Raw genomic sequence first — 14861 nt, forward strand, 5'->3', positions numbered from 1 at the left:
AGTCCAAGATTTCAATCAGTAAAAATACACCCTATTTTTGTTCTGCAGTATGTGTTCTAGATACAAAATCAAGCTGTAACAATAAAGGAAAAGAAATTACAGAAAATACCGTAATGTACCACATATTGCCCCATATTACAATTACAAAGCTGGACTGTTGAGACTCCCAGAGGTACTTAAACTTCAGGTTCACAATGTATCACTTTGGTTATAATTACTCGGTTATTTGCAGCACTAAAGGACACTATCAAATAAGATGAGCATTTATTTCTTAATCTTATGGTCCTATCTTTTAGAGGGTTCTTGTATCAAAATCTAGTTAGACTTTGAATTTAAATATACTGTATATTGTGCTCACTTGTGTTTGAAAATAGATTTAGGGAAGAAACGAGCAATGCAAGCTGTTTGCGCGATGATTTGTTCAGGAAAAAAGAAAAGCTGAGTAAAAAAGTGTTTTGTAATGAAAAAGAGCTGCCTACTCTCATTGGCTGTAGCTCGTCGCGGCAATCACTGCCAGTGACAACACTTTTCACACCAGAGGATGTGAGGTCGCCGACAGCTCCGGATATTTAGCATGCTAGATATCTGTCTGGCAGTTTTTGTCAGCGAGCTCTGCAACATGCAAATCCGGTTTAAAAACGTGTATAGCGAACTAGGCTTAAATCTGGAGGTTGTTACTGTTCAATCCAAATTCCCAGCATTATTTCACTAGCTTGCTTTATGTCACTCAGGTCTGTCAATGAGAGAAAATGTGCTCTCCATGTACTGGAAAACAAAGGATGTCACTGACAATGGGACTGATTTCATTTTACACCGGTAAGGAATTCATATTTTTTTTAAGGTCTTTCCATTTTACAGTCTTCTGACAGCGAACAAGGCCATGTAAATGTCGTCATAGTTAATAAAAGCAGACAAAAACATAAACAGATGTTCACATTCAGTTTTTCTGGCAATCAAAAGGTTTGTTTTGAAAACCTACAGGAATATGCAACCAGAGCCTTAGACACTAGACTTGCACAGTATTTCTGTTTTGTTTTCTTTTTTTTCTTCCCACAAAGCCGTACCTCTCCATGTTTACCATTTCAATCCGTCTAAGGTAATCCTCTTTTCCTGTACCAGATGTTCCGCCTGCCTTCCTTTTTACATCAGTATATATCTTGTCCAGAACACATTTAACTACTGTCCCAAGTTCTGGCTCATAGAGCGTGCTTTCTAGAGTACAGTTACACTTTAGCCCCAAATCCAAGACGGAAAACTGAAAAGGAAAAAATATGATTTCAACTTCTTCTCAGCTGTTAGAGGAGTGATTTTTGTTTTATTAGGGTTTCGCTCTCACTGTTCTTACTCTCAATGTTAAAACTCTGATTTGCATTCTTTCCATATCTTGTCTGATACCTTATATTGCCGTGCTTGCTCAGTTTAGAATGATTATGGACATGACACATAAAAGTCAACACCACCATGTATAAAACTGAGCACAAAATGTGGAAAAAGGTTGGACTGATTGACAACAATAAAGTGGCAGATAGCAAGACACATATTGTGGAATAAAGTAGAGTGCTCTTACATTCAAGTAGCTACAAACGAAATGGAGGAGACTTCAAGGCAAAGTGAAAAAGAAAAGTCTGCCATCAAACTTTGAAAGTTTTGAAGTGTGCGAATGCAACTAAGGTGAGCGGTTTTGAAGCATCAGTCATCTCTGTTCCCCTGCTTTCCTTTTAGATGAGTGTGTCCTCTTCCATTCTGTCTCTTTCTCTCTCTTAGCCTTAAGAACAAGCTCATCTGTCTGCGGGTCTTTGATAAGACACTTCGGACAAATCAAGGAGGTATTTCTAGAGGAAGGCAGAGAGAAGCCAAGTGCATAGAAGACAGGAGAGGCAGGACGCAAGTGGAGAGAGGGAAAAGAAAAGGAGGGGACATGGTATATAGTGACTTGACAGTGAACACTGATGATGATGATGATGTGGTGGAGAGAGAGAAGTCAGTAAAGTGATAGAAAGAGGCGAGGTTGTTCTGATTTGAAAAAGTCAAACTGGACAGAGAACGGCTTGTATCTTTAAGACACTAGATTGTACGTGTGTGTATGGAAACCATAAATCAGCCACATGATGCAATTTGTGCATCATGTGGCTGATTTATCAATTATTTTCAGGTCAATGCAACCATTTTCTTTGCTTCTGCTTCTTACTGCTTTTTAATTGTTTGTCTGGGAGTTCGTCTCTTTGCCTCCTACGCTCTTTTCCCATCCTTTCCTGGTTTTTGCCATCTTTTAATAACACCTTTTTTTTTTTTTGCAAAGTAGGCAGCAATTTGTAAAAGTATATGCATGTCTATCATATTGATCATGTGCAGGTGTAGTTTGTCCTACCTGCAGTGTTTCCAACCAGGGATCCAACGTTGCTCTCATCTGCCACTGAAACAAAAGAAACATGTTAATATACATGCAGTACATACACTCACTCGTTCTCCATTGCTGTAAAGATCACTCCCTTCCCTTGACTTGCCAAATGTGCAAAGTTCAATCTGCTTTCCATATGTTCTTTAACCCTAAAAACTTAAAACCTGTTTTAATCTTTTTACATTTCTCCCTCACACTCTCGTATCAGCCTCTCCTTCTTACTCCATCATTCTCTATTATTCTTTCTGTCCTGTTTTACAAGATGGCGGAGTAGCTGCTCTTTTTCACTGTGATGTTATGTCAGCTTCCCGCTACTGAAGTCATTTCCCTTCCTCCCTCCACTCTCACTTCATTTGTCATTCACCCTCCCTTCTCTTCTCCAGTCTCTTACCTCCTTTTCTCTCTTTTTTTGTCTCAACTCCTCAATCTATCCCTTTCACCTTTCACCCTCACTTCTCTTCTCAATGTTTTCATTTTTTCTTCAGTTACACCCATTTCATCCAGCAATGCTCTCCTCCATCTTTCCCTCCTTTGATCACCATTCTCTCCATCATCGCGCCGTGTTAATGTTCCTCTCACTTTCTACCTCCTCCCCAGTCTTTAGCCCTTTCTCCCTCCTCCTTCATAAAGCCACAGAGCAGGCCAATGCCAACAAGGAACACATTGACTGGTAGCAATCAAACACACACACACACACACACACACGCTCAGACCACAAAAACCAAGCAGTGGCATGGCTTCTCCCAGCAAATACTTTTCTAATGAAAAACAAGCCTAAAGTGTAACTCTAGCATTGTGTGTGTGCCTGACAGCATCTGTCTGCGGTGAATCAACATGACTGCTTCAGCGTCCTAGTAGTTTGTGGATCACTGTGAGTATGTGTGCGCATATAAGACTGCCTACTTCAGCAGATCCGTTGATGCCTCGTGTGTGACGCACAGAGGCGTCTTATTAGCCTGAGAAAGATACAAACATGAAGACACATATACAAACACACTAGGCCTGCCACTTCTTCCCAAAATCAAGTTGGAGTTAACACAATTACTAACATGGAATTCATTCTCATTAGTCCTGAACAGCGTTAGAGAACCGACGCTGTTCTGTTTATATATTCGCAGAGAAAGAGTCTGAATGAAAACTGAGAACAAAACCTAAAGACGAGGGGAGGGACAAACACTGACAGAGGTCGAAGGCAGAGAGAGAGAATAGGAGACAAAGATGGAGAGACTGAGGAAGGACAGCGGGATCCATGGAGGGAGATCATAATTTGGAACCAATCTTAATTTATTCTTACAGTTTTAATTGGGCTGGTTTGGAAAATGAAATCAGGACAAATGAAATAAAAATTAAATTATGTAACTGACCCATGAATTAAATGCTGACAATGCTTTCTGTCTGTTTTTCCCTTTCTTTTTCTTTACACACACACACACAGAATGGTTATGATACTGAAAAGAAAAAGATAGTCAGTGACCATGTTTCTAGATGGAAGAGCCACATGAGTCCTGTCCTTATTTAAACAATTCTGCCACTGATTTGAGCCTCTCAAACTTTACATTATGCATCCCACTATAATGGTACATGGCATGGATGATGACAGAGAATATATTTTACCATTACGGTGGCGTTTGAGTGTGTATGTGTAAAGAAAAAATTAAAATTATTATCCAAAGACTACATGACAGAAACTTCATGTTTACGCCACATGTTCCCCTACAGAGCTCATGATTTTAAAAGACTAACCCAAAGCATTTACAAACTAATGAGCAAAATCTGATTTCCATATGGTTACGCAAACGCAAGTAAGCTGACAAAGAGATATTTACTAATTGATGCTCAAGTTAGCTGACTTTATCAAATCATTAGCAACCTGGTTATGGTTAATATGCTGTGGTAATTATAGCAGGACTTCAGGAGGCTCGAGTGTCTCTTATAATCGCTGTACTGTACATTTCTTTCCAGAACATTCCCCCTGTTCTGACAAAACTTAGAGCATTGTACAAACCCCTACGAACCTGAGAGAGATTGCCATGACTTTTTGATTTGAACAAAATTAGCTTTGTGTACTTTTTTTCATCCAGTTCTTAAAGTGTGTACACCTTCTTAGCCACAGCATTCTTGTCTTGGTTGTGATGTGGGAGCAGTCTGTTCTCCTGAACTTTATAGAGACAGAGGGTATGCTGGGAACAAGACAAAACTGCAGAGGGGGATCTAGCAGGATTTCAGTCTAGTCTAAAGGGATAACATTTATCCCTGAAGATGTAAGGTCCCCCCCCCCCTTTACTTTTTTTCTGGATATTAAACAACATCTTAATCCTATGCCCCTGCTGTCAGTAAAGAAAAACAAAGACAGACACAGTTGTTAATAAGCTGTTATTACTGCTGCAATGAAAACACATCATGACATTCCAGCAATGATGAAATGTTTGTCAAACATTCAGTGTGTAAAAATACAGACATACAGTACATACCATCAGTTTGTTATTCAAGTAGAAATGGATGTACGTGCCATTCAAATAGAGCCCTGCTCTTTTGTCTCCGTCTCTCTCTCTCTCACTCACACAAACACTGCTGGCGTGGAGGAGGAGGACTGAGGCAAGTGACATTTGAAACAATAAGCTTTTGTTGCGTTGCACCATCCGCAGGCATATTACACAGATATATGCATGAGCACAAACATAACTACACACATACGCGTATTTCTAAAGTTGACTTCTGAAACACTGAAATGTCACCGAACTCTCGCATCCGTGCATATCAGCATATCAGCAACAGGTGACAAAGCGGGATCACAGAGGCAGCTGAAGTAGCCTTTCTGGCTGTTTTCTTTTTTTTGTTTCTTTTTCATAAATTAGAGACCATAATGAAGCTGAGACATATGAGATTTGAGAGAGAAAGAGAGGGAGTAGTTGGGTAACTGTAGATTTAGACGTGAAAAAGAGTCACAGAGTGTCATTCGCACAGCAAGATCAGAGTGTTGTCCAGCCACTGAAGCAGCCACAGTGAAAAGCACTGCACGGCAAAGAGACAATTGTCCCAATGCCTCAATCTCAATGTTAACTTATATTTCCTCTCTGTTACCTGTCATCTATACCCTTTTTATTCTGCGATACAAATCTTCTTTCTTATAAGAACTGCCTTCTGATATCAATGGAGCAAATGAGTTATATCATTGGGTTATGTTTTAAATAGTCAGACTTCAATGCGAGTGCAAATGCGGATACAAACAAAAACAGAAACATGCACGTTATTGTGATGACTGCACCAGATAAAGACCAAACTATAACCTATTGTCCCAAACAAGTAGACACGAACAAAACACACAGACAAAATTGATTCCACAAGTGCAGATATCATGCATCGGGCATTAAATGGGTCTCCACCTGCATGTGTAGCTGTGAGTATGCGTGTGTGATTGTATAGTATGCAGTGCATGTCTGCAGAGGTGTCGCTCTGCATGTGGCTTTGAGGGGCATGCTCTTGGTGCAGCAGCCATGCATCAGCACGAATATTTAAATTCCTGTGAGGATAAGATGCATGCAGCCAACATGCAGAGCAGATAACACGGAAAAATCTCCCCACCAGTGTGCTGCTGGTTCTGAGCCGTACCCAGGTCCATGCTCTTGGAGGCTTTAACGTGCTGGAACTGCCGCTGGCTCAGGTTCTGGGTAGGAGACAGGGGCTGAGCCAGGCTAGAGGTGTGAGAGTTATCCCTGGAACAAATGTATTACAGAGTCACTACATACGATGTTGTTGGTAGAGCCTCAACAATGAATGACAAAATAAAAGCCACGATAACAAAATCCCTTTGACTTAATTAATTTATGTAACTTACTAACTGAGATGACTTGAAGGAAAATGTTTGCTTCTCAGTGCTTCTATATAAAGACTACTGTTTCCACATGTATCATTTGTTCTGGTGCAAATCCTTCATATATTAAGTACTCTGCATGGCAACTTTGTAAGAAAAAAACATTCACCACCACACACCTTTCCTGTAGATAGGAGGGTTGGGTAGAGCCGCTGAACTCTGCTTCCTGTCCATACAGCTCCCCGTCCTCTTCCTCATCCATGTGAGAATAACTCCCATTGGTCACTGAAAAGCAAAAAATACATTGAGGAGGAGACAAGTGGTGATATGATGCAGCAGGTCAGAAACATTTTTAATAACACAGCAGCTGCAATTTACTTTACATTTCTCGACTGTCTATTCATTTGTCACAGAAGAACACACTTCCTTTTTAATCTAGTGTCCAGTGGTCAGGAGAACTGCTCTGTCGCCACTCGCTCATCGGCTTGCCAGGCCCTCTGCTGCCTACGGACAAAACTACGCTGACTAGAAGTTTAAGATCAGTTTACTGTGTCACATTTTGCAAAGATAAAGAAAAGTGGGGGGGGGGGGAATGTCAGCAGTTGGTAATAATTTCAAGTCTTTCTAGTTTTGTTTATAAAGAAAGAAAAGTAATGTAACCTGAACTCAGTGTCCATAAACTACAATTCAGATGAATAAACATACCGCAGACATCTCAACAGGCTAGCCAATGACTGAGCTAGCATACAGTTGTCCTGATCAATTCAATAACAGCTGGCCAGAACTCTTACACATACACACAAACCAACACGAGCGAGCATGACAGGGCCCTGCGTGAAGATTGAGACGAACGTCCTGAGCAGGTGAAGAGAAATAAAGGGGACTATTCTGCACGAGTGTTTTCAGAAGTTTCTGAGGATAACCTGATACTTTTGTCCACAACAGGTGAAAAATGGTCACTATCAGTGTCCGTTGGAAATGCCATCAATTAAAGCTGACCACAGCTGCCATGGTTTGCGAAGCCTCCTTTGAAGCCTACAGGAAGTGGTTATTTGATACAAGAAAAATGGGCGGATGAACACTTAAACCAAGAACAGACGACTCTGTTAATTTGTTATTATAAACAGACTTCATACACTTCACAAAGTGAAACTAATTTGAGAGCTTCGATGACTCAAATGGTCTTGAAAATTTCAAGTGGGTGAAAGACAAGAGGAAGATAGACTGAGATGGAGAGAAAGATAAACAGCTGGATGAGGAAAACTACAAGGGAAACAGAAAGAAAGAGGATGAAAACCGCACAGCAAAAGCAGAAGCTCTACGTCCGCAGAAGTTGCTGCAGATGTAGCTCAGCGATATGGCTGCGTCTGCTTGATGAACGAGCTTATGACACTGATACGTAGACACACAATCCACCCAAGCACAATTTACATACAGTCATCACTTCTCCGAGTGCGTAGCTGCCACACAACACATGCTGGGATTACTGCACAATCTTCACTGCGTGTCCCTTATGTGCTTGCATCCGCACATGTGACTGGAAGCAGAGATACTGGAGCTGGAGAGGAAAACAGCAGCGTCTGAAGATATCACATCCTCTCATCTCTATCCCTCCCCTCTCACTCTCTACACTAATCACCTGCTTTATTTTTCTTCTGGTCCCATTCTTGCAATCTGATATTTTGGCTGTCATTTATCTCTCCTTTCAGATCTCCCATAAATCATTTTATCTCCCACTCAGTTTTCAGCCTTTTTTCCCCTTCTAAACTTCCTCTCTCCTTCTCACTGCCAGCACCTTAATCAGCTGAACTGTCAAAAACCCATTCTTCTCTCACCTCACACACACACACACATCTGCTCTCTCTGACTCCCACTCTTTGATGTACAAAAGGCATTTGCTGTGTTGATGATAGATCAATAGCAGTTTGCGCCAATAGCAGATCCAGTATATTAATCTTTTGTACTCAACTTTTTATTCCTATCATCTTTACTTGTCCACAACTTGTCTGTCTCATCCTCTCACTCCCTCACTCTTACTCCCCATCACTTCCACCCTTCCCCTTTTTGGACCAGTGTGTCAACATTTTTACTTTTCTTGCATCCGTTGACCTGTGTTAATTCCCTTTACCTTCTTCTCAGTCTGAAAAACAAGGGCCTGTATCGTTAAAATATGCATCAGCTTTGCCTCAACAGCAATCTTTTATCAACAATCCAAGACAGAACGATGAGCTGACCGTGACTTTTAAATCAATGGAGGCTCCAAAGACATTATCCTCCCTTTAACACAGACACCAATTTTGATTACTGATTGAGTTTTGTTATTTTTCAAAAAGTACTGTGAAAAATGTTACTCAAGTTACAACAATGTAATTTCTCATGTAAATATCAGGTCTCTGCTGTATGTAATTTTGGTTTTAAATGAGTACTTTGTTACTGCAACATAGACATTAAAAACAGGAATGGTCAAGATTGATGTAGAGCCTGAAATTTAGTCCCAAGAATGGGACAAGCTCTAAAAACACTAGATCCTACAAGTCTCATGATGCAATTTGATAGCATCTTTAATTACACTCTACCTGTCTTTTAAATTCTACACCTCATGTTTTTAACACAGGAATCAAAATGTTGTACTGCCCAAGCTCAAGTTAACGTCATCAAGGTCATTTTCTCAAACTTGACATAGGTCTGCCAGAGCTACAGAAGACATTATACAAAGTTTTTTACAGGCTGAGCAGTACTAGCCATGACGAGTAATGGGAACTAATTATGGGAACAATCGGTGCTACTTTGGTGAAAATACATACGCTGTTGGCTCGTTATCATACAAGGATGCGTGTTCCATCACAAAATCAATTTAAATATGCTTCGATGACAAAAATGGGGAAGATTGCATAAAATTAATAAGCTAAACTAAAACTGTATTTTATCTAATTCATCCTATTGAGTAGATCCAGCGATCTCTCCAGAGGGGTGGGGTGGGGTTCAAAGAGACAAAGTGCTAAGAAAAGTGAGAAAGAAGAAGAATGAGATGCAGCAGTGGCTAAGAGATAAAGTGAGAGATCTATAAATGCAAAAATAACACATCTGCATAAATACATATGTAGAGAATCATTAAACTCAATTTATTCTTCTGCAAAAGCTCACATCGGTTCATTTTCATTTGGACTTCAATGCCAAATAAAATGAATTCAGTACGTGAAATAGTTCATTAGAAGAGTAAAATACTGGCACACAACCACACAGACACACACACACACATATACACACTAATTGATAACATCAGCACATGCAACAACTCACAGAGCCTGAGAAATGTGCTTACTGTATACAGACACACACATACACTAATGTGTGTACATAAATGACACCATAGCTGAAGTGAATTTGAACAGCAAAGTGTATTCAAGGTCAGAGCAGTTTATCAGATTCAGTATAAACACACAAAAACAACACTGTTTGATACTCGCCAACAATCCCTGAACCAACACACACACACACACACACACACACACACGGCAGCCATTAATACATTTTTAAACAGCCACAGATATCATTCTGAAACAAACATACACAAATAAACACACTTTTAGTTACACATACAGGCAGATATCAGCACTGGGGGTAACATAACACAAGCATGTATACAGTCAGACAAGCACGCTCAGATCACACACAAGCACATACAGATAATATAGGGATGGGAGCGGAGTTAGCGAGAAAGAGCAATACGAAGCACAAAGAAGAACAACTAAAATAACTCTTTATAACAGGCCAAACCAAGCACAAACAAACAAACAAACAGAACAACCTTGAGAAACATGAGAGGAAAATAAAAGCAGGGAGAGAGAGAGCTAGGGAGAGGAATCAAAGGGAAATGGCGGAAGAATAGTCTCTAATTAAGGCTACAGTGTAGATGGTAAAATCTGTTTTGTTTATGTTTGTTTTTATTTTGTTTTATCTTGGAGACATTGTATTGTTCATGATTATTAAACTTATTCAGTGCTTTACTGAGCTTATTGTAAATGATGTGCCCACCTTTGATGCTGGTTCAATGGCAAAACCTAATCAGAAAAACAAAATAAATTGATTCAAGTTCAGCTGAAATCAAGGATGGAACAGGGTCAGAATGAACTGGAACACTATTTCACGAGGAAGAGTCGGGCAAGAACAGCTGAGTTTTTTCAAATGTAGGACTTCTGATCCGTCTGTGTAGCTATTCTACACTGGAAAGTGTGCGTTTGAGTGTGTTCTGGATCAAAATGTATCAGAACCAAGCAATTTGTGGTGAGCGACTTCATAAAAGGTTTCCCCAGTAAATACTAACCACCTCTACCACTGCCTCGAATGGAAATAGCCCTGAAAGTAGAGGTAAAAGCATTTGGGTAGACATCCCTGTTAAGTGCAGACAGTCTAAATGGTCTAATTAGCTTTTGTGTGTATGGCAGCATTTCTCCAAATGCCAGTAAGCATGGCTCAAATGAATGCTTGAAAATACACCATTTTCTTTAATATAAAGAAAATAATGTGCAGTGTAGATTACCACAGTTATATCATGGCCCTATGGGTTTTTAATAAACATTAAAAGGGAGACTGTGCTTAATACAAATACTACCCTTTAACTACAAAAGAAAATGATCATTATGTTGTCTAGGGTCAATACAGTTTAGCTCTTGATTTTCATTAAAAGTACAAATTGCACATTGCGGGCCACAAAAACAGCATCTGTTAAAATAAAAAAGGTTAACCTCCCTGGGGGGTATGCTCACTTTGGGCTCAGTATCATTTTATTGACACAGGTGCCAATACTCTACCTGAGTTTTGGTACTAATGTTAATTTGTTACTACCTTCAATTGAAGAATATAAACCGCTTTTCATTTATACAAAATTTGACAAACTTCACAATCAGTTTTTATCAGCTGTAATGTAAGAACATAGCCTCACTAACATTTAATGTCAAATTATCACTTTCCTGATTTCCAATTCTGTAATCTTTATGTGTCTCTGTGTTCTGTAAAGTGTACTGGGACCACACAGCTGGTGATTTTACACTTTAAATAAATTTGACTTGACTATGTAAACAATGTGAATGAGAACTCAATGCTAGCTTTTGTTATTAGACGATTCATGACAATTGATGCAGCAGAGACATTTCAGTCAGTATTTTCTATTCTTTAAGAAAATCTTCTTCACCACAATACTGATGTTGGTGACTTTGAACCGTCCTCTCCTACGCTACATACTGTGTTTGAGGTGACCGACCAAGAGAGACAAGACACAGGGAGGAAAAGGAAAAGGCAAGAAAGGGGATTATTCCAGGATATGGAATTAAAATCGCGCTATATGCAAATGTCATGTCTGTTGGCCTGCTGACCAAACACTGAAAATCCACTCACCATTAGATGCATAGAGAGTGTTGTTCACCATGGGAGGGAGAATGGGGCCGTTAGTCTGACTGACCAATCCTGTCTGACCGTTTACTGGGCTCACCAGTCCTGAAAGGCCAGAGGAGCTGTCAAACGAGCGACTGGGCGACACCCCGTGTTGATCCTAAAACAGGAAGGAAGGAACCAAAACATTTTGAAAACACATTTCTTTTTTTTTTTTCACGAAAAGCTTGAAAGAAAGTCTGAAAAATGCATAAATCATATTGATGAAAACGTTGACCATTTGGGGAAATATATGTTTCAGTTACTTTTACTGAAGCTTTTGTGTGATTTTTGTATTATTTTTTTATGTAAGTGTTTGGTACGTCTATTGCATTTAAATTAGGTGATGGCCAGGGAGTGAGTGAGGGCTTTGTAGTGATCTATTCAAACACAATTAGATGTCAAAGACACAGTAGAAAGAGAGAAGAGGGAGACACTCAAAATACAGTGGAGGATCAAGGTGAAAGAGGGGACCCCATTTCTCACGGCCCGCAGGATTATAACTGTCTTCACCACTGCTTCAGTTTTCTGTGTGTGTGTGTGTGTGTGTGTGTGGCAGTGACAGTCATAGTGATCCCCTAGAGGGACGGCCCTCTTTGGGCCCTGTAATAGTCAAACAAAGCATTCATTCCAGTGTTGATGTGTGTCTTTGTGCGTTTATTCTTTCTTTAGGAATTTAATTTGCATTTATTTGTCCTCTCTGTGTGTGTGTGTGTGTGTGTGTAGAAAGCAGTACGTATTCATTAACATGTATACATATGTATGCTATTTTGGTGGTGTGGATCAGTGTACTTTTGTGTATCCGCCTGTCTGTGCAGACTCCTCCAGCCCTCCACTCAAACAAAAAAGAAGACATAACAGGACTGTGTGTGTGCAATAAATCCTCCTTGTCATCCTCCTCTTGACCCCCCACCGAGCACCAGCTCCCGCCTCTCACCCAGCTTCTCCCCGGTTCCAACCCAGGACTCGTCACTCTTCAGTGTGTTAAGAGGTCCCGTGGGCCCCCTCCCCTCCCCGGGTCTCTCCCAGCACACATCCCATTAGCCAGTGTCATAGCGCAATCAGATTACTCTCGAAAAACAAATGCTTCTTCAGACAGCAAAAAGAGGTTACTGAGGTATAAAAACATTGTTTTTAGATAGTCAACTGTGTTAGGAACATTTCTGAATAACATTACCTTTAATCAGTTTTTCTCTGTTTTGTTGTTTTTCCCTGAACTCAAAAGTCTTTCTAGGGACGAGACTGCAAATAAGCTTCAGCTGGATGGCCTATTTACATTACATTTGTTATATTTATGTTATGTAACGATGTTATCCTGTATTTACTGTGGAGGCAAATAATCTAAATAACTGATACACTTAAACAACAAAATAAAATAACTGCGAATAATTAAGATAATGTAAAATAGAAAATAGCCTACAATGTGATATAAACCGGTGGTCGACCGATTATTTAAAGAGCAGAGCGGCTGGTGGATGATATATGATGCCGATATCAAAACAAAGAAAAGTCATGTATAATGTCATTACTTCATGCAGAGTACAATCTAACATAGATTAGAGGTTATGTTAGCTAGTGTTGTTTTAGATGGAACTTTTATTAATGAATGGTATGCTGTAGAATTCAGAACGTGACTGGTGTTTAAGGGAGTGTAGGGTATGGATTGTCAGAAGTGACGTCATTAAACTGCATTATATCTCTCCAGTATAACAATATATATTTAACACTAGTCAATAATGGTTTCAGATTAGATCTGCTGTCATTTAGGATGATATATCAGCCTCATGAGTGCAGGTATTGGCCGATGCCGATTATCTATACATGTCAGACATCAGTCGGATAAATCGGTCTATCACTAATATAAACCACTGAAAAACTGTCTACAATAATGTAAAATAGAGAGGAAAAGCAGCACATTAGCAAGACTTTATTTTGCATCAAAGTTAGACATTCAGATATTGCGACTCAAGCCTCAGATTATGTCCGTGGGACCTGTGCAGGGCCACACTTATTTATTCTGGAAATATACAGGGTGTTTGCAAATTACTAAATGTAAAAAGCTGCTGGATAAAGCGATGAAATTAGAGATAGCTGGCTGAAGATGAGTACAGTAAGAACAACAGAGTGAGAGAAAGGGCAAAGGACACAAAAAGAAGAGGAAAAAAAAAAAGATCAGAGGGGGAAAAAGTAGAGTGGTCCTCTTCTGTAATATTCAAAGCATCAATACTGAAGCCCAGAAAAGGCTTTTAAGGTACAGTCTCTTATCTATCTGCCTTTATCTTCCTTTCTTTTCTATCTTTTCTTTCCCACTCTTGAGACAAAAGAGGGGAACATGGATGCAACTCTTTGATGTAGCTAACAGCTTTCACCGTCAGGCTATCGACAGGGGATGCCCTGAGCCCCGCAAGCCCAAGCACACCACTGCATGCAGACATGCACTCTATTATTAGGCACACATACCTCAAGCTAAAGCACTTTAATACAGCAGCCTTGAATTCAATACTACCTCCATGAAGGTTATAATGTTCAGTTTTTAGAGAGGTGTGGAGTCAAATTCATCATCATTCTGGCATCTGTGATTTTTGATGCTATAGAAGTTTATTGTCTTATACTGCGAGCTACAATATAGCAAATATTTCATTCAACCAATTTATATCAGTGAGAGCAGAGTAATATAACTACCCATACACCTAAATACGTTTGTTATGTCTTTGTTGTGCTTGTGTGTGATGCAGGGTGAATACTGTATGTTGCTCTTTTCTTCCTCCACTACTAGCAGGCCATGCAAAAGGCCATTCACACTTGAGCCAACAACCCAGCTTTGTGCGGGCAAAGGGTTTGTACAAACCTCCTACAAAGCTGTTTAAAAAAAAAAACTGCTGAGATGAAAAGCATCTTTTTTTACTTATAAAGAGAAGAGATACAGCTGAATGAATGAACACTACACACACACAGACACAGAAGCACAAAGAAGCACACAAACACACACAGTCTGAATAGCTGAAGTGTAAATGCTCTTTTTCGTGCTGCTGGTAAGAGCAGGAGACTAGTGTCAAGTATGTGAAGAAGAGATGGAAGGGCTAAAAAGCAGCATGTGTAGAAAGAGGCAGACGTAATAGACCGCGCGGGGGGGGGGGGCTTAGCCAGTAAAGAGCCAAAAGAGGGAAGAAGAGATACAAATTGAAGATAAAGGAAACATGCATGTTTGTTTTTCTTCTTAGGTAA

General features: G+C 39.8%; 1 protein-coding gene across 3 annotated transcripts in view; it reads right to left on the reverse strand.

The window, feature by feature from the left end:
* The window catches only part of pard3bb (par-3 family cell polarity regulator beta b), a 232692-nt gene that overhangs the window by 107992 nt on the left and 109839 nt on the right, over nt 1–14861 (reverse strand). For 2 of the 3 annotated variants that reach the window (XM_046054894.1, XM_046054896.1), the window contains exons 14-17: nt 11604–11757; nt 6389–6494; nt 5981–6111; nt 2369–2413 (exon numbers count right to left, since the gene is read on the reverse strand). In XM_046054894.1, coding sequence (XP_045910850.1) covers nt 2369–2413; nt 5981–6111; nt 6389–6494; nt 11604–11757 — 436 coding nt within the window. The remainder of the gene's footprint in view (nt 1–2368; nt 2414–5980; nt 6112–6388; nt 6495–11603; nt 11758–14861) is intronic. The other variant, XM_046054895.1, reaches the window with a different exon arrangement.

This window comes from Micropterus dolomieu, linkage group LG07, assembly GCF_021292245.1.
Source record: "Micropterus dolomieu isolate WLL.071019.BEF.003 ecotype Adirondacks linkage group LG07, ASM2129224v1, whole genome shotgun sequence".
NCBI classification, from domain to species: Eukaryota; Metazoa; Chordata; class Actinopteri; order Centrarchiformes; family Centrarchidae; genus Micropterus; species Micropterus dolomieu.